Source organism: Rhinopithecus roxellana, chromosome 3 (assembly GCF_007565055.1).
Source record: "Rhinopithecus roxellana isolate Shanxi Qingling chromosome 3, ASM756505v1, whole genome shotgun sequence".
Lineage (NCBI taxonomy): Eukaryota > Metazoa > Chordata > Mammalia > Primates > Cercopithecidae > Rhinopithecus > Rhinopithecus roxellana.
This window is the reverse complement of record NC_044551.1, coordinates 47,590,321-47,609,319: the sequence shown is the minus strand read 5'-3', so window position 1 is coordinate 47,609,319 and position 18,999 is coordinate 47,590,321. Positions and strand designations below refer to the sequence as shown.

Sequence of the window (18,999 nt, the reverse complement as noted above, 5' to 3'; positions counted from 1 at the left end):
AAATCTCACTGTCATAGGCTGTCACAGCATGTTGCTCTCCTTTGAAGACTACTACATTTGCAGTTTTACATTAATTGTGTGATGACTTGATTAGTATTTTTGTTTCCCCCACTAGACTGTATGCTCCAGAATGGCACGCATTCTATCTAGTTTTGTTATTTTCATACCCTCACAGTCCCTGATAAATAGTAGATAACAATAAATATTTGGTGTGTGGAAGGCTAATATCCCTGCTAAATAAAGGGTTTCTTGATCTGTTTTTACTCTCTCATGGAAGTTAAATGGAAGGAAAAGCTTAGGAGTAAATTATACAGGCCAGATCCCTGTTTGCTTAGCATATAACTATGTGTATAATTTATTTATTAGTTGGTTCTCAACTTTATTTATTTATTTGTTTATTTTTTGAGACAGGGTCTCACTCTGTCACTGTACTCTGACGGGAGTACAGTGGTGCAATCTCGGCTCATTGTAATCTCTGTCTCCCAGGCTGAAGTGATTCTTCCACCTCAGCCTTTTGGATAGCTGGGACCACAAGTGCATACCACTGCGCCTGGCTGATTTTTTAATTTTTTATAGACACAGGATCTCACTTTGTTGTCTAGGCTGGTTTTCAATTCCCAAGCTCAAGTAATCCTCCAACATTGGCCTCCCAAAGTGCTGGGATTGGCTGGGCACGATGCTCACACATGTAATCCCAGCACTTTGGGAGGCTGAGATGGGTGGATCACTTGAGGTCAGGAGTTCAAGACCAGCCTGGCCAACATGGCAAAACCTCGTTTCTACTAAAAATACAAAAATTAGCCGGGCTTGGTGGCATGCACCTGTAATCCCAGCTACTTGGGAGGCTGAGGCAGGAAAATCGCTTGAACCCGGGAGGCGGAGGTTGCAGTGAGTTGAGATTGTGCCACTGCACTCCAGCCTGGGTAACAGAACAAGACTCTGTCTCAAGAAAAAAAAAAAAAGGTAAAACCAAAGTGCTGGGACTGCAGGCATGCACCACCATGCCCAGCCCTTGGAAAGTTCTAACCAAATATCTTCTGTACGTCAGAGTGTTTCTATGACAATTATAATTTTACAGTTTACTATGGTAATTTTATGTTAGAGAGTTCTGGGTTTTTGTAATTTGTTATTTGGGGAATTTAAGAAATTAGTTTTTCCAGTACTTTTTATTCTTTTTATAAGTTACATTGTTACTTTTGAATCAACGTTATATAATTTTTTATATAAACATTATTTTTTATACTATACTACAACTTACTCTTGTCACTTAATAATACTTCTGAGATATCTTTTCCTATCTATATATGGTTTATAGATATGGAAGTTTTTATAGATATGGAATTTTTCTTTCACTATTTTTTCTTTTTTTCAAGCAACCCCAACTTTTCTATTTGAAATTTAGAACCAGGTCTCTGGTAATAGCCAGTATATAATAATAAAGTTCAATTAAAAGTGGGAAAAAGATACAATGATAGAAAAACCCACTCTACTGCCACTGGTTTTTAAAACTTTTTCTTATGGAAAATTTTAAACATATACAAAGACAATAATATAGTGATTCATATCCACATGTAACCCATTCACCTTAACCTCCCAATTTACTTTTTAACAAGATTCCAGGCATCATCATCACTTCTTCCCTATTTCACTGTGTATTTACAAAAGATGAAAGTACTTATTAGAAATACATAACTGGCCAGGTGCGGTGGCTCACACCTCTAATCTCAGCATTTCTGGCGGCCAGGGCGAGCGGATAACTTGAGGTCAGGAGTTCGAGACCAGCCTGGCCAACATGGTGAAACCCTGTCTCCACTGAAAATACAAAAATTAGCCAGGAGTGGTGGTGCGCACCTGTAGTCCCAGGTACTCGGGAAGCTGAGGCAGGAGAGTCACTTGAATCCGGGAGGCAGAGGTTGCAGTGAACCAAGATAGCGCCACTGCACTCTGGCCTGAGCAAGAAAGTGAGACTCTGTCTCAAAAAAATTAAAAAATAAAAAATAAATAACTGCAGTGCCATTATTACATCTCCAAAGACTCTGACAGTAATTGTTTTAATAGCATCATCTATCCAGTCAGTATTCAAACTTGCAGTTGTTTCATGTCTTTTTCACAGTTTATTTGCCTCAGGGTCCAGATAAGGTCCGTGAACAGGAATTAGTATATCTCTGATGTCATTCTAATCTGTACGTTCCTTCTTTCTGTTTTATGGCCACTTAGTTATTGAAGAACTAAAGTTGTTTTTCTTTTTTCTTTATGGTTTCCTAGGGTTTTATTTTTGTTTTTGTTTTTTTAGCCAGGATCTCACTCTGTCACCCAGGCTAGAGTGTGGTGGCACAATGACAGCTCACTGCACCCTTGAACACCTGGGCTCAAGCAATCCTCTCGAGTAGCTGGCACTATAGGTGCTCACCACCATGCCCTAGGCCTCCTTCTGTTCCCCAGGCTGGTCTTGAACTCAAACTGATCTCAAGCAGCCCTTCTGCCTCAGCCTCCTGAGTTGCTGGGATTACAGGTGTGAGCCATCATGCCTGGCTTCCAAAGGTTTTTTTTTATAGTGTCTCATACTCTCAGTTTTGCTGATAACTCCCCATGATATACTTCAACATGTTTCTTTATAATCTGTATGTCCTATAAATTGGTAGATTTCAGTATCTGAGAATATTCAAGAAGTAGAATCAGTCAAGCTTAGGGATTGGATATGAGTGTTTACGGGGAAGGAGAAGTCAAGAATTACTCCTAGGTTTCTGTTAGGCAGCTAGAAGGGTAGTGATGCATTTTAGTAATAACGCTAGATAAGGAGGAGGTTTGTGAGAGAAAATAAGAGTCTAGTTTTGAAAAAATGTTAAGTTTAACTTTAAAGATGTTAGGTCTGAGACATCAAAGCAGAAATGCAGCTGGGTGCAGTAGCTCACACCTATAATCCCAGCACTTTCGGAAGCAAAGGCAGGTGAATCACTTGAACCCAAGAGTTTGAGACCAGTCTCGGCAACATAGGGAGACCCTGTCTCTACAAAAAATACAAAAAAAAAAAAAAAAAAAAAAAAAATTACTCAGGCGTGGTGGCATGTGCCTGCGGTCCCAGCTACTTGGGAGGCTGAGGTGGATTATCTGACCCTGGAAAGTCAAGACTGCAGTGAGCTGAGATCATGCCACTGCACTCCAGCCTAGGCAACAGAGTGAGACCCTGGCTCAAAAAAATAAACACATAAAGTAGAAATGTGAGGTAGGCTATTAGATTTGGAACTGAGAGGAAAGGTAAAGAATTGGTAATTAAAGGTATTAAAGATTTTTACATCCCCAGTGAGTATACAGTAAGAAGATGAATACCTAGGCTAAAATTCCAAAGCAGTAGAATAATATTGTTCCAAAAAAGAGGGAATACTTAACAATTTCCACAATTGCCATGAGGACTAAAAAATCACCTTGGGTTTCACACACACACACACAAAAAATTGTTCATTGCTGATCTTGTCAAATGCAATTTCCTTGGGCCTTCTTTCCTACTGTATTATATTGGAGTGAGTTGAAGTTAAATGGAAGATTAAAAAGTAGAAGAGAGCAGCCAGGCATGATGGCTCACGCCTGTAACCCAGCACTTTGGGAGGCCGAGATGGGCGGATCATGAGGTCAGGAGATCAAGACCATCCTGACCAACATGGTAAAACCCGTCTCTACTAAAAATACAAAAATTAGCTGGACTTGGCGGCGTGTGCCTGTAATCCCAGCTACTCGGGAGGCTGAGGCAGGAGAATCGCTTAAACCCAGGAGGCAGAGGTTGCAGTGAGCCGAGATCCTGCCACTGCACTTCAGCCTGGCGACAGAGCAAGACTCCATCTCAAAACAAAAAGTAGAAGAAAGCAATTTTAGCTAACTGTAAAGATGTCTAGATGTGAACTGCCCAAGAGAGAAAAGATCATTAACTGATACAGACTATAAGTTTGAGAGAAAATTTATTTCAGTTTTTTAAGATAGAAAAGATGAGGATGTTTGAATGCTGATGGAAAGGAGCCAGTAGAGAAGAGTTGAAGATCACTAAGATCAAAGAGAAATGGGGAGAGAAAGGATCCAGAGCACATCTAAAGGGATGGACCTTAGATAGAAGGGGGGGATCTCTGATGTCACAGCAGAAGGTGGAGATGGATATATAAGCAGGTAATTTTAAGGTTCTGGTTAGCAAGAAGTTGAGGAAATTTTGTCTGTTGGCTTCTATTTTTCTATAAAGTAGAAGTTATATGCAGTAAGAGAAGAAGAGCCACAGTTTTGTATAATACAAAATGAGGGATATCAGAAATAGCCAAAGAAAGGAGAGCTGACAAGGGAAACAAAAAGATGGCAGTTATGGCATGGAGGATCTAGGTGTATTGGTGACCATAAATGTATATCGACAGCATCCTACTGAGTTACGTAAGTTTCTCACACGCTCACATTTCTTGAATGCTGCCCGGCAGTTCATGTCAGGGTGTAGAGAAAACAGACAGTTGGATTCATCTGTAGTTGCAATGTTTCCAGACAAGTGGGATAGAATAACTGCAGGGCAAAGCTGTCAAAAACTAGGAAGAGAATTATGAAAGTGATAACCACAAGAAATCCAACCTGAAATATATAGAAATACGTTGGATTTACTAGTCATTTCAAAGAAGCAATGTCTTACTTGTGGTCAGGAGTTTGAGACCAGCCTGGTCAACATGGTGAAACCCTGTCTCTACTGAAAATACAAAAATTACCCAGGAGTGGTGGCACATGCCTATAATCCCAGCTACTCTGGAGGCTGAGGCAGGAGAGTCACTTGAACCTGGGAGCCAGAGCTGGTAGTGAGCTGAGATCACGCCACTGCACTCCAGCCTGGGCAACAGAGCAAGACTGCATCTCAAAAAAAAAAAAAAAAAAAAAAAAAAGCAACATCTTAGAGAAAGTTGAAGACCAGGAAATAAAAGGAGCATGAAGTAAAAAGTTGAGGATATATGCATATTTATAAAGCATTTAACGTGGATTCTACAGGAAGGTTGGATAGGAAAAAGGACAGTGGGAAATAGGGTCTCACACAGTTTGACACTGAGAGTCAGGAATGATACAGCAAGTGCTTCTATCTTTGGACAGTGAGCAAGGCTGATTCAAGGGATGTGCAATCATGACTGACTTAGCAGGTCTTGAGGTTGTGAGAAAGTCCATCACACTCAAGTTTCTTCAGAATTTAGTTATGAGTTGGGTGGGAAACAATTCTTAGGAAGTTATTAACCATTTCTTGTGGATAGGGAGACTCTAGTCCCTCTGAAAGTCACTCTGAAAGAAGTTGGTCAGGTCTAGCCTTAATAAAACACCCAAGAAAGATTCTCATGGACCAAGTTCTAGGCTCATAGAGAGTACAGGTATGTGTACCCCTTGGTATCTCCTAATAATAAATACATCTAAATTTCTCCTGAGACAGTTGGGGAATGAGGAGTGTCTCAAAATCCAGGAGCTACATAGGAAGATAACTAAGACTGAAGCTTAGAAAATATTTGGTGTCTACACTGAAATGAATGTCAGAAACATGTTTTATTGTGGAAACAAGTTTTCCCTCGTTTCATAGTTAAACCTCCTGTTTTCTTTTGTTTCAAGTAGTACATTAGTTAGCTATTGCTGGATAACAAATTGCCCCCAAAACTTAACAGCATTAGTAGACACTTATTTTTGCTTCTTTGGATCACAAATCCTGGTGCAGCTGAGCTGCCTGTCTCTGGTTCAGGGTTTCCCACAAGACTTCAGGGTATTGGCTGGGGCTGCATTCATCTCAGGGCATAACCAGGGGAGGATCTGCTTCTAAGCTCTCTTATGGCTATTGAAGGCCTCAGATCCTCATTGGGTGTCAGCCAGAGAGACATCAGTTCCTTGTTACATGGGCCTCACCACAGGGCAGTTCACAGATAGTAACTGGCTTCCCTCAGAGGGAACAAGAGAGGTGCCCAAGATGGAAGCCACATCTTTGTAACCTTACCTTGAGAGTGCTTCTCATCACCTCTGTAGCATTTTATTCACTAGAAGCAAGTCAGTAAATCTAGCCAAGACTAAAGGGGAAGGAATTACAAAAGGGCATGAATACCAGGAGGCAAAGATCTGTCTCGGAGGCTACCTACAAACAGTAAAGATATTTAGACATCTTCAAAGATTGTGTGTTTGCTTCAGGACAAAGACTCATTTCCCTTCTATAGACCAAGAAAAAGGTTCCTTGTCTGAATTTACTAAAAAAGCCCCAACTATCCTCCTTAGCCGGAGTCTCGGTCCCTCAGATCTACCTCTATTAATTACAACCAGAGTGAGCTCCTTATGTTCAGATTTATTTGTGGTTCTCCCTCCCCTTCTTCTCCACACATACACAAACACAAATATACCATGTTCTTTCTGACCCTTGCTTATGCCTCTGCCTCTGCCTGGGCTGCCCTGTGGCTAATCTCCCTCATTATTATTATTAACTAAATTACTCCTCATGGTTCAAGTCCAAATTCAGATGCCACTTTTTCAGGAAGCAAGACTGAATTGTGTGTCTTCCCGTGTGTTCATACAGTTTCTGTCAAAGCACTTACCCACACGTATTTTCATGTTCAGCTTCTCATCTAGATTCTGGGTGAGAATGTCTTAGTTATATCCCTGGTGACTAGCATACTACCTGGAAAGTAGCAGGGGCTCGGAAAATATTTGTTGCTTGGTTGCATGTGGATTTAAAGACCATTCCAGAAGCAGTCAGTAGCTGGTGGCAGTGGAAAGAGATGTAAGATGAGTCTTTCCTTGATGCCCCTTTTCCCTTCCCTAAGGAGGATTAGTAATTAGTTTTGTCCTAGAAGTGTCCCTGAAGGACTAATCAGCATAAAGAGTCCAGACCCACAAAGGAAGTAGAGACTGGAAAGGGGAGCCACTCTGGACTCTGAGCTAGTATTCTCAGTCCAACCCCAGACTTCCCTATGTGAGTATGAATAAAATGAAGAATGGATTTTCTTACTTTTATATGGGGACATATTTTTAAAAACCTCTCAAGTTAGGATTTTTTAAAGATCACTTTTATTGAAGAAAGATTAGTATGTGATAAAATGTATCCATTTTAAGTGTACAGTTGAATGAGTTTTGACAAATGTAGTTTTCTCTTAAAAATGCTGATCTAAAATAGCTAATTATTGTGAATGATGATCTAAAATAGTTTTGTGCACTAGCCAGGAAAACCTCACCTTGGCTTATAACATGACTTATACAGAAGTTCTAAGCAGCCCTCATAAAAAATAACTTTGGAGTATCACCTATTTAAGGACTTTATAACAAATTTATAACAAATTTGAACAAGGGATTTATGAAGAATTCAGAAATCTCTGTATGAGCACTTAATTATTACTTGGTTAAAATCCTGACAAATCACTTAGGAATGCATTGTTAGCAGTTTCCTATGTTGTCTACCAAAGTGGAAATTAACTGGCAAACAGTTTAGGTTGCTAGCTAACAGAGAAGAAAAGTTTCTAATACGTCACCATAGCTAGGCTCATAGGCTCATTCCTGTAGTCCCAGCTACTCTGGAGGCTGAGGTGAGTGGATCACTTGAGCCCAAGAGTTCAAGGCCAGCCTGGGCAACATAGTGAAACCCCATCTCTAAAAAAAAAAAAAAAAAAAAAGAGAGAGAGAGAGAAAGAAAGAAGAAAAAATCACCAAAAGTGAAGTTTATGCACAAAAGGAAATTATAAGGTGTGTTGGTTCCAAAATTCTACCCCTTGTACCCTCTAGAGTAGGAGGTGCCATCTTACGGTCCTCAGAACCTTTTACTCCCATTGTGGTTTTCTCTTTCCCTTCTCCAATTAGCCAGAGCATGTATATCTGAAAGACAATTCAAATGATGTCCTGCATCTTGACATTCTTATGGATTTGACTAATAGCTTCTCATTTATTTATAATTCAACAAATATTTTGTGGATACCTACTAATCCTAAGATCACCCTTGGTACTAAGAATGCAGCAGTGAACAGAATAAAGTTTCTGTCCTCAAATAACTTGCATTTTAGCTTTTCGTTTTGCAAGGTTGAGAACTGCAAAAGAGTGCTTGCAAATATTGCTGACACTATTCTTAGAGTCATTTCCTTAATTATTAATGAATGGATTTAGCTATGGGGTCCCAGATATTTATCTGCAACTCCAGCTCCTGTCCAGAGTTGCATCCTGTGTTTTCAGATGCCCATTGGGCATTCTTACTGGATGTCAGATTCAAAAGTGAGCTCAGTTCCCAAATGAAAGCCATCATTTATTTCTGAGTTTCTGATATCCATTAATAGCATCATTACTTATCCATTTATCCAAGCTTGGCACCTCCAAGTTATCCTTGACTCCCAGCCTCTCTTTACTCACATCCAGTCAAGTTATTCAAGCCAATTAATTTGACTGCTTGAATATCCTTCAATAGCATCTCCACTTCTCTATTATCACTGCCTTAGTTTGTGCCCTCAGAACCACTCAACTACTGAAAATATCCTCTCCCTCATTTCCTACCTGTGATCTCTCCATGCTGTTTTTAAGACATAATTCTTGATTGTACCATTCTCCTGCCTGAAGTCCAGTGACTCCACAGCTTGACAGCAACGTCTTTGAAATGACACAAGATACTTATTGATTTAACCCAATCTTTATCTCTGACCATACACCTTGTGTTCTATTCACATTACATTGAAACACTCCACGCTCTCCGTATTTGTACCTTTGCACAGTCTCTTCCATCAGTCTCCTGTCGCAAAATGCCTACCTTAACTGTTACAGCCTCTAATAGTCCCTAAGCAGTAATTTCTTTCTTCCTGTTTTCCCTCAGTATTTTGTTCATTCTTCTGCTGTGGTGTTTATATTATATTGTACTGCGGTCATTTATTTTTTTCATGTCTTTCTCCAGTAAAAGTTTCAAACAGCCCTTTCTAAACTGTGAGATCTTAGAGAACTTGGACTATAGCAAATTCATACTTAGTTTTCTGGCAATTTGGTGCATTTCAGAATTTGAACACTTCTTCATTGCTTTTCATCAGTGAACTTATCTGAATGTGGTTTTATTTATTTTGATCTATGAAAAATTACTACCCTAGAATTTCTTCAGTCTTTGGTTAAGTCCATACTGCAGTTTAATGCTCATATGCAAGAAACCCTCTTTTCTTTAGTTTTTCTCTAAAATATACTTAGTAAGCTTATAGGTAAAAAATAGTTTGAACAGTTATAATGGTCATACTTTTTATGATGTATTTATTTCTTTATCATAAAGACACTTCATTTGGAGTACCTTAACATGAAGTTATCTGTATTTACCTATAGTCTAAATTATACTGTCTATAATTTGCTTAATTTTTAGGGTTCAACTACACGAATGGACCACGAAACAGCCAGTGTTTTGAGTTCTAGTAGCACACACTCTGCACCTCGAAGGCTGACAAGTCATCTGGGAACCAAGGTAACAGAAGATTACAAACCCTGGTCACTAATGCCATGAATACTTTGCTAAGATATTCTTGGCCAGGCGCAGTGGCTCACACCTGTAATCCCAGCATTTGGGGAGGCCAAGGCAGGTGGATCACTTGAGGCCAGGAGTTCAAGACCAGCCTGGGCAACATATCAAAACCCCATCTCTACTAAAAATACAAAAATTAGCTGGCGTGGTGGCACACACCTGTGGTCCCAGCTACTTAGGAGGCTGAGGCATGAGAATAGTTTGAACCCAGGAGGCAGAGGTTGCAGTGAGCTGAGATCACACCACTTTCTAGTGGAGAATTCTGATTCACAGTCTCTTAAAGAAATGATATCTTTTTATACAAAGAAGCATAAACAAAGGGAAAATCAGGATTATAAAAAGTGCCAGATTACCTAATTTTTAATTCTTTTTCAGTCTTTCCATCCACTTATCTGCAAGAATACTGAGTTCCAGCCAAACTGGCTCACTTCCTTCTTCCTGAACACTCCCTGTGACTTTCCGCCTCCCTTCCTTGCCTGCACTGGTGGGGACCACCATAAATGTCTGTCAGAATCCTAGCCAGCCTTCAAAACTCTTCTTGGGCTTTGCTTTTTTACAAAACATTTTCTGATTCCCAAGGTCCTCTTACCTCCCCATGTGATCCATCTACCTCATTTGAATCACTAACAATTTGCATGAACCTGCCTTTTGGAAATAAAGAAATGTTTTTTTACTTGCCTTTTGCTGTGTCTAACACGGTGCCTGCACGTGAGTAAATATGTATTGAGGTGAATGGAAAAGTTGTTGAAGTTGAGTGTTATTTCATGCTGATAAGTGAGTTTTCTTAGAGTATCTTTCTTAGATGCTAGCAAATATTTTAGGATTTGGGAATAGCGTTTGAAAAGAAAAATATTTACTTTAGACCAGATGTGGTGGCTCACGCCTGTAATCCCAGAAATTTGGAAGGCCGAAATGGGTGGATCATGTGAGGCCAGGAGTTCAAAACCAGCCTGACCAACGTGGTGAAACTCCGTCTCTACTAAAAATACACAATTAGCTGGGCGTAGTGGCACATGGCTGTAATCCCAGTTACTCGAGAGGCTGAGGCAGGAGAATTGCTTGAACCTGGGAGGCAGAGGTTGCAATGAGCCGAGATTGTACCATTGCACTCCAGCCTGGGGAACAAGAGCAAAACTCCATTTCAAAAAAAAAAAAAAAAGGAAAATATAGTTACTTTATTATTTTAAAGTCAGAGATTTTATTTTATTTTTTTTTATTTTTTGAAACAGAGTCTTGCTCTGTTGCCCAGGCTGGAGTACAGTGGCACGATCTTGGCTCACTGCAACCTCCGCCTCCTGGGTTCAGGCGATTCTGCTGCCTCCGCCTCTTGAGTAGCTGGGATTACAGGTGCATGCCACCACACCTGTCTAATTTTTTTGTATTTTTTGTAGAGATGAGGTTTCGCCATGTTGGCCAGGCTAGTTTCGAACACCTGACCTCAGGTGATGCACCCGTCTCCACCTCCCAAAGTGCTGGGATTACAGGCGTGAGCGACTGCACCTGGCCCGTCAGAGATTTTTAAATTAACTAAGATGAAATGAAATTCTAATATTACTAAACAATGTATTTTTGGTTAACTCGAATTCCATTAATTGTTTTCACAGCATACTCTATATACTCTTTCTTTACTGTAAATAATATAATAGCTCTTGGGAAATATATTACTGAAATAACTAATGTTGATTTAAGTAATGATTTTTAGAATAATCAATGATATTCTCACTATGAGGCTTAATCCTGTTTATACTTCTTGGAACCTCTTATATGCCAGTAACTGTGCCAGGAGTTGTGTGTACATTATCTCTGGTCCCCTCTAAAATTCTGTGAAGTATTCATATTTCTCTAAATGAGAAAACAAGCAAAAAAAGTTTTAGGCATGGAAATTTAATTTCAGATCTGTCTAACCTCAACATGTAGTTTTTACTGTAAAGAAAATCTTGAATATTCAAGAGCACTATTGTATGAAAACTGGCAATTAGAATACTGTTTCTTTTTGAAGTCATTTATGCATGATAATATTAAGACCCTAGTATGTATTTTGAATGCCAACTACTGTCCTATACATGTATTATTTTATTTCATGTTAATGGAGAAAACATTGTTAGGTAGGTAAATTTCTCCATTTTGCAGCTCAGAAAACTGAGGCTCAGAGAAATCAAATAGCTTGACAATAATAGCACCACAGCTTGCTCCTAAGAGGTGGAGCCAAAATTTGAGCCTAGCTCCGATGAAAACCCATTTATCCACAGTCCTATACTGCCTTCCTAAAATTTTCATATCTAAAGGTATGTGTGTATTTACACATTTAAAGCAGCATTTCTAAACCTCAGCACTATTGGCTGGATAATTATTTGTTGCATTGTAGAATGTATAGTAACATCCCTGATGCCTACCCACTAGATTCCCCTAAAATACCTGTCCTGCAATTGAGACAACCAAAAATGTCCCCAAGATGTTGTCAAATGTGTCCTGATGGGGGTAAAATTGCCCCGAATTGAGAACCACTGAGTTATGGAGATGATGCATTCTTTATATAATAGCCTCTTCTTTTATGTAATACCCTGTAGCTTTAAAATGAGTGGACCATGGTCCAGGATAACTGGGTGCCATTTTCCTGTTTCTAATTTGCTTCTAAGTAAGTACTTAGAATTTATTGTCAAAGAGTAATTAGTACTTACTAGTTGCTTTTTAAAAAACTAACTACAAATCCTGGCTCTCACTCTGTATGATCATGGCATTTTCCTTTTTATGACAAAACATTTTTAAATTTATAATCATATAATTTTAACAATATTATCATCTGATGAGAATTAATGATTGCTGAGAATTAGTACTTACAATTGTTGCAGAAATGTTTTCTATTTGTTGCTTATGGGTATAGATTAAAAGAAATAAGATAAAATTTTAAATTCTGTAGAGAATTTAGCTAAACTACATTCTCTATGTGTGTGAAATCAGTTGTTTTTCCCTGATTATAGTCAGTGGATTAGCACCAACTGATCTAGGCAAACAGCACTAACAGTTAGTGAGTATGCAAAAACCTAGTTTTTATTTTAATACTGTATTTTACCACTCATTTACTCACATAAACAAATTGGTGATGATACATAGATTTTGAAATAACACTGATTACTTCATCCTGGAAAGGTTTTTGGGTTTTTTTTTTTTGGGGGGGGGGGTTGTTTTGTTTTTTTAGAGTTATAGTAAATATCCCATTCATCACTTAATTGGTTTTTGGCTTTTGGATATTAAAGTCATAATTTTGTTTCTAAACTCATTTGGCCCACAGGTGGAAATGGTGTATTCATTGTTGTCAATGCTTGGTACTCATGATAAGGATGATATGTCGCGAACTTTGCTAGCTATGTCTAGCTCCCAAGACAGCTGTATATCCATGCGACAGTCTGGATGTCTTCCTCTCCTCATCCAGCTTTTACATGGCAATGACAAAGACTCTGTATTGTTGGGAAATTCCCGGGGCAGTAAAGAGGCTCGGGCCAGGGCCAGTGCAGCACTCCACAACATCATTCACTCACAGCCTGATGACAAGAGAGGCAGGCGTGAAATCCGAGTCCTTCATCTTTTGGAACAGATACGCGCTTACTGTGAAACCTGTTGGGAGTGGCAGGAAGCTCATGAACAAGGCATGGACCAGGACAAAAATCCAAGTATGTTCTCTTTGTTGTACATCATAGTGCATGTTTCAAAGCAAATGTGAAATTTTTAAATAGAAAACATTTTTAGTTAATATGCTGTCTTTATGACTAAGAGGAGGAAATTCACATCAGCCATTTGTGCTACTATCATGTTTAAAAGATTAAGTCTATATTTCCCTAGAAAAATTTAGCAAAGGAAATGTTATGTGCATTACTATAAGAACAGTAAGTCAAGAGAAATTTATACTATCATAGCATAGTAGGGCCTTAGTAGAGCTAGAAAGAACTTGAGCAATTATGTTGCCCATCTTTCACTTCATAGCTGAAGCTCATTTCATAGATGAAAGTGACTTTACGTAAGTTCCTTCAGCCATTAGTGTCCAAATCATAATATTTTACATTTGCATATCATTATATTCAGGGGACACAGAGCATTGTTACATCTGTTATATTATTTGCTCCTCACAACAACCTAGTGAAGTAGGAAGGGAAGGTATTATCTCCATTTTACAGATGAAAAAACTGAGGCTCAGAAGAACTAAAGGACTTAACCATGGCCCTCACACCTAGTAAGTGGTAGACCCAGGAACAGAGCCCAGATCTCCTGACTCTCAGCTCAGTGCTCTTCCTACTGTACCATCCAGCTGTAGACAGTGGGCCCCAGTTGCTGGGAGTGATAATCCACCCAGCTCTTCACTCAGGAAGGGACCCTTAGACACCAGCCCCGCTCCCTCAGGAGCAGCATGGGAGTTAGGACCTGTAGGGATATAACTTACTTCATTCCTGTAGCCAACAACCAAAAGCAGTAAGTATGTAAGGTAAGACCTTCCTTTCACCTGATAAGAACTGACACACACACACACATGTGCACTACAAGTAGATGATTCTACTGTATCAGCCTATTGATGTGAAGAGGAGATGATGCAAACATGACTTATGAAGCTGTAGCAGATTTTTTTAAGCTTAGGTATGAAGTTGAATTTATTTGAAATCTAAAAATGTTCAAGAATAAGAAAGGCCAGGTGTGGTGGTTCATGCCTGTAATCCTAGCACTTTGGGAGGCTGAGACAGGAGGATTGCTTGAGCCCAGGAGTTTAAGACCAGCTGGGCAGCATAGTGAGACACTGTCTCATTTTTAAAAAATTTAAAAAGAATAAGAAAAAAGGGATTGCCTTTCGTATCTATTTGTCCTAGGGTGAGAGAACTAGTAAGATTTTTACTGGGAGAACATTGCCTTCCTGGATTGTTTTCTTTGGCTATCCACAATTATGTAATGACCCACATTTTGTACTCTTGATATTTGTTCTCAAAAAATTAAATAGAATAAAATAGTATTTTCTTTTGAGATGTTTTTTAAAAAATTATGTCAAATGAGTTTTGAAACCTTGTGCATAGTATTGAATGTGGAGGTACATTTTCTTGGACACCCTTTTTAGAAATTTCTGTTTACTCTCTAGTATATCTGTCTAACTTTTTGTATTAGAGATCACATTTGTACACAGCCATATGCTTTTTTTTCTGTTTGTATTGAGATACGGTCTCACACAAGCGCCCAGACTATAATGCAGTGGTGCAATCACAGTTCACTGCAGCCTCAACCTCCCAGACTCAAGCACTCCTCCCATCTCAGCCTCCTGAGAGTATCTGGGACTACAAGCATGCGCCACAACAACTAATTTTTTTTTTTTTTTTTTAAAGAGATGGGGTTTTGCCATGTTTCCCAGGCTGTTCTTGAACTCCTTGAACTCAAGGATCTGCCCACTTCAGTGTTCCAAAGTGCTGGGATTCCTGGTGTGAGCCACCGCACCCAGCACCATGTGCTTTTAACCCACACTCATGATAGTAGTTTAAATAGAAATTATAAACAGTGGCTCGTACCTGTAATTCCAGCACTTTGGGAGGCCCGGGCAGGAGCGGCACTTAAGGCCAGGAGTTTGAGACTACCCTAGGCAACATAGCAAGACTCTTTATCTCTACAAAAAATTTTTTAAATTAGCTAGGGGCTGTGGGGTATGCCTATAGTCCTAGCTGCTCTGGAGGCTGAGGCAGGAAGGTCACTTGAGCCCAGGAATACAAAGCTGCAGTGAAAGCTGTGATTATTCCACTTGAGCCTGGGCAACAGAGCAAGACCCTATTTTGTTTTTTGTTTTGTTTTTTTTTTTTAGAAAGAAATTATAAACAAAATTAAATCATTTTATACTAAAATGTTTTTATTATTTTGTATACTCAACATAATTTTAAATTATTAGCTATGTGAGTAATAGCATAAACCTCTAAGACTTATTCTAAGAGACTTAGTCAAGGGCAGATGAGTGGTAAACATTTTTATGGAAACAAAGCCTTTTGTTCTACATTTGTAGTATTTATTCGTCCTTTCAGCAAATATTTGTTGATCCACTAAAATTCCATGGATTAGGGGTATACTAGTGATCCCTGCATATTTTTAAAGTACAATAAACATCATTGCTCTTTAAATAAAAAGCATTATGGTTTATGTTGATTTTATTTTCAGTGCCAGCTCCTGTTGAACATCAGATCTGTCCTGCTGTGTGTGTTCTAATGAAACTTTCATTTGATGAAGAGCATAGACATGCAATGAATGAACTAGGTAAGACAAAAATGTTTTTTAATGCCATAGACAATTACTGGTGGATTTTTAAATCATGGTAGAAATTCAGTATAGTAAACAAAGATTTTAGTCATTGATGAATTATGATATAAGCCCACCAACTTCTGCTATCAGCTGCTTCCTCTGTGTAGCAAAAAAATGTACCCTGGTTTCCAGCAGAGAAAGGATCCTGAATCACAGAAACTGCTACCCTGTCATAAACTAACTTTTTCGAAATCGAAGCCAGAGATTGAAAAAAAATGACAAAATGGGTCACTCTTTGTCCCTTTTGCCAAAGTAGACTTTGTGTGTGCCAGCTGATGAGGATGTTAATTTGAATTATTTTGAAATGTGGAGCTACTGTATTGTGATTGAACTCAGTCACTTTTGATGAGCATCAGAAGGAATTATTATTAAGATTTTCATTTATCTTCATGGTTATCGGTACTTTACAGGATTTTCATCATAAGCAGCCTGGTATCTTTGAAATTGGTTAATATAGAAAAGTATTGTGCTTTAAGTCAGAAACATTTCATTAACTTTGGAATGATTGCTCCTTTAGGTATGTATTTTCACACACTAAACCTTATATAACCAGCAGTGCACTCCATTTTTTATATAACGGGTTTTCTTTGATTTCTAGGTTCATTTTGTACATGTGGTATTTATAAATTGCATCATGCTGAACCATCTCATGTGAACTGGATCTCTCTAGTCATGCCACAAGCAGGAACCATACACTTAATTCCCATTTTAGTGTAATTGTGCCCGTGCATTTTGTGCCGTTTATGTTACATTATGTTCCAACTCCCACTTTATATTCCTACCCCCTCATCGTTTCATTCGTCATTTATCTTAAAAGTGATGAAGTCATGAGACTCTTACACAGAGAACCTGAACAGCCAAAAGTATTGTCCTTCAGAGTCATCACTTTGGGAGGCTCTGCACCTTAAGATTTCAGGCCTGCCCTCTGGCCATGCTTTCCTTCCTAGTGGCCTAGCAATTGGCCTCCCTGATTCTCTTTCCTCTCCCTGGTCTCCTGTGGAATCTCAGTTAATCTTATGAATTCTCCCCTCCTTAGTACAATCTCAGCATTTGTGAACATTTTAAATTTTTCAAAATGCTAATCATAACAGGAAGGGGATAAAAAATAGTGAATAAACAGGAAAATATCTAATTTTAAGATACCTCAAAAGTTATTCTGTAAATGTTCCTGTGTTCCAGTGGACTGTAGACTAGGACTGAGACATTAATTATCTGGATTTCAAAATAAAACCTAGACTCAGTATTTGTTCCTCTTCCTTCCTCAGGTAGGAAGGCTACCCGGGGCATTTCATCACAGGAGCTAGGGCAGGGGCTTTCAGGTGAGGAGCAGGATGGGGCCTCTGGGGGTGTGACTGCTGGGGACGTAGCCACAGGGGATTACCTTATTCTCACTCCTCACCTCCAGATTTGCACTGGGGCAGAAGGAGGATTAGGGTTTGTGGATTGCAGGGAGATAATAGTATAAGACAGCACAAGGTTTTGGCATTAAGGGATAAGGAAAAAAGAAATCCCAAATAGGTGAAGGGGAATTCCTTAGTTCAGTCATCTGGGATGGTCGTTTGTACATATATGAAGATTCTACAACTATCAGTCATTTACGTTTGCACTTACTAGTATTAGAAGTTTTAGACTATAATTTCCATGATGTACGTTTATTGATTCTCAAATCTACCCCAGAAACTGTGCTAGGCACTAGATTTTTGTAATGATTAAGACCTGGTCCTGGCTTTCAAGGAACTCACGGTTTTTTGCATTAGTGTTTCACAAAATAATCTAAATCATAATGATCACCCAGAGGCACTCATCAAACTGCAGATTTTCTGGCCTTGTAGCAAATAGAATCTCCAGGGGAAGGGCCTAGAAATCAATGTGATAAGTGGCCTGGCTGATTCTTACGTTCAGGAAATTTTGTGAAACACCAATAGAATATTCTTGTTGAGCCTGTGATATTTATTTTAGAACAAGGCATTTCATGCCAGTGGTGACTATCTAAACCACATAAAACAAAAGTAATATACTTTTTAAAATTACCAGTCTTTCTTTTGTTCATAAGAGTCTAAATTAAGGATTCTGTTGAATGTCACCTGAGTCTGTTGGTGCTCTACTATCGGTAGTTTTACCCTATTGGGCAATACTTTGGTCTGTTTAGACCACTGTTTTCTAACAGGCACCAAGAAAATTGTGGAAGGACATGTTCATCTTCTTTGCGTTACCATGAAACATCCTGATTTTTCTTAGAGCAACCACTTTTTAATTGTATCAATCCAGTCATGAATTTGCATATTTTAACAAATCCATTTATAGTTTTAGCCTATGAATTCTATGCAATGCCTCAGAATTCTCTGAAATCTTTTCATTTGCATAAAATCAAAAAGCACTTCCTCTTTTATCTGATAGTCTAAATTTTTTTGAATATTCTTTTTTTATTAGCCATGTTCTTCCTGAATCTCTTGATATCTGCCACATTCTTATTTAATCTTTATTTTCAGTATCAAGTCCTAAGATTTTTAGTTTTTCCACACAAGAGTACTCAACTCTTTGATCATGTCGTGCCTTCTTGGCATCTTCTTTAGGTGCACTTTATCTTTCTTAAGAAAGTATCCCAGTTATTGTCACACCAGGCAAGATTTTATACAGACAAAAGGCATAGTTTGTTTTGTTGTGGTATTGATCCTCTGCTTTAAAATACTCGACATCTTGGCGATCTCATTAGTATACCAGGCCACAGTCTTAAGGTCTTCCATGTCAATTTCATGGGTCAAAATTCTCAGTTCTTTTACAGGCTCCTTTTCTTTCACCCAAGTGTAAAATGGTGGAATTCCTTGAAGCTCTGCCCTAGGCTCTGTTCCTGTCTCTCTGTGCTTCTGTTATCGTTTTCAAATTTACAGCTCAATCTGAGGTCTCTCCCTGAGTTTTAGACACATTATTGAACTGATTATGTGACATCTTCCTTTAGGTGGTATTTTAGACACTTCTTACTCAACTGTCAGAAACTGAATTTGTAATCTTTTGCATCCCTGCATCTCATCTTTTCCCAGTTTCCTTTTCTCAGAAATTCCAACCCAGTTGCTCAAACCAAAATCTTGGAAGGCATTCACGATGCCATCCTTATCCCCTGCAAATAGCAACTGACTGCTTTAATTCTGCTACTTAAAAATATCTTAAGTCATCACTCTTCTCTTCATCCCCAGTCCAAGCCA

General features: G+C 38.8%; 1 protein-coding gene across 4 annotated transcripts in view; it reads left to right on the top strand.

Moving 5' to 3' along the window:
- Positions 1-18,999, top strand: part of APC (APC regulator of WNT signaling pathway) — a 163,766-nt gene that overhangs the window by 119,906 nt on the left and 24,861 nt on the right. Inside the window, exons 9-12 of one of the 4 annotated variants that reach the window (XM_030926976.1) lie at positions 9,335-9,433; positions 13,083-13,158; positions 15,659-15,754; positions 17,065-17,118. In XM_030926976.1, coding sequence (XP_030782836.1) covers positions 9,335-9,433; positions 13,083-13,158; positions 15,659-15,754; positions 17,065-17,118 — 325 coding nt within the window. Of the gene's footprint in view, positions 1-9,334; positions 9,434-12,779; positions 13,159-15,658; positions 15,755-17,064; positions 17,119-18,999 lie in introns of all 4 variants that reach the window. The other 3 variants (XM_030926974.1, XM_030926975.1, XM_030926977.1) reach the window with 3 other exon arrangements.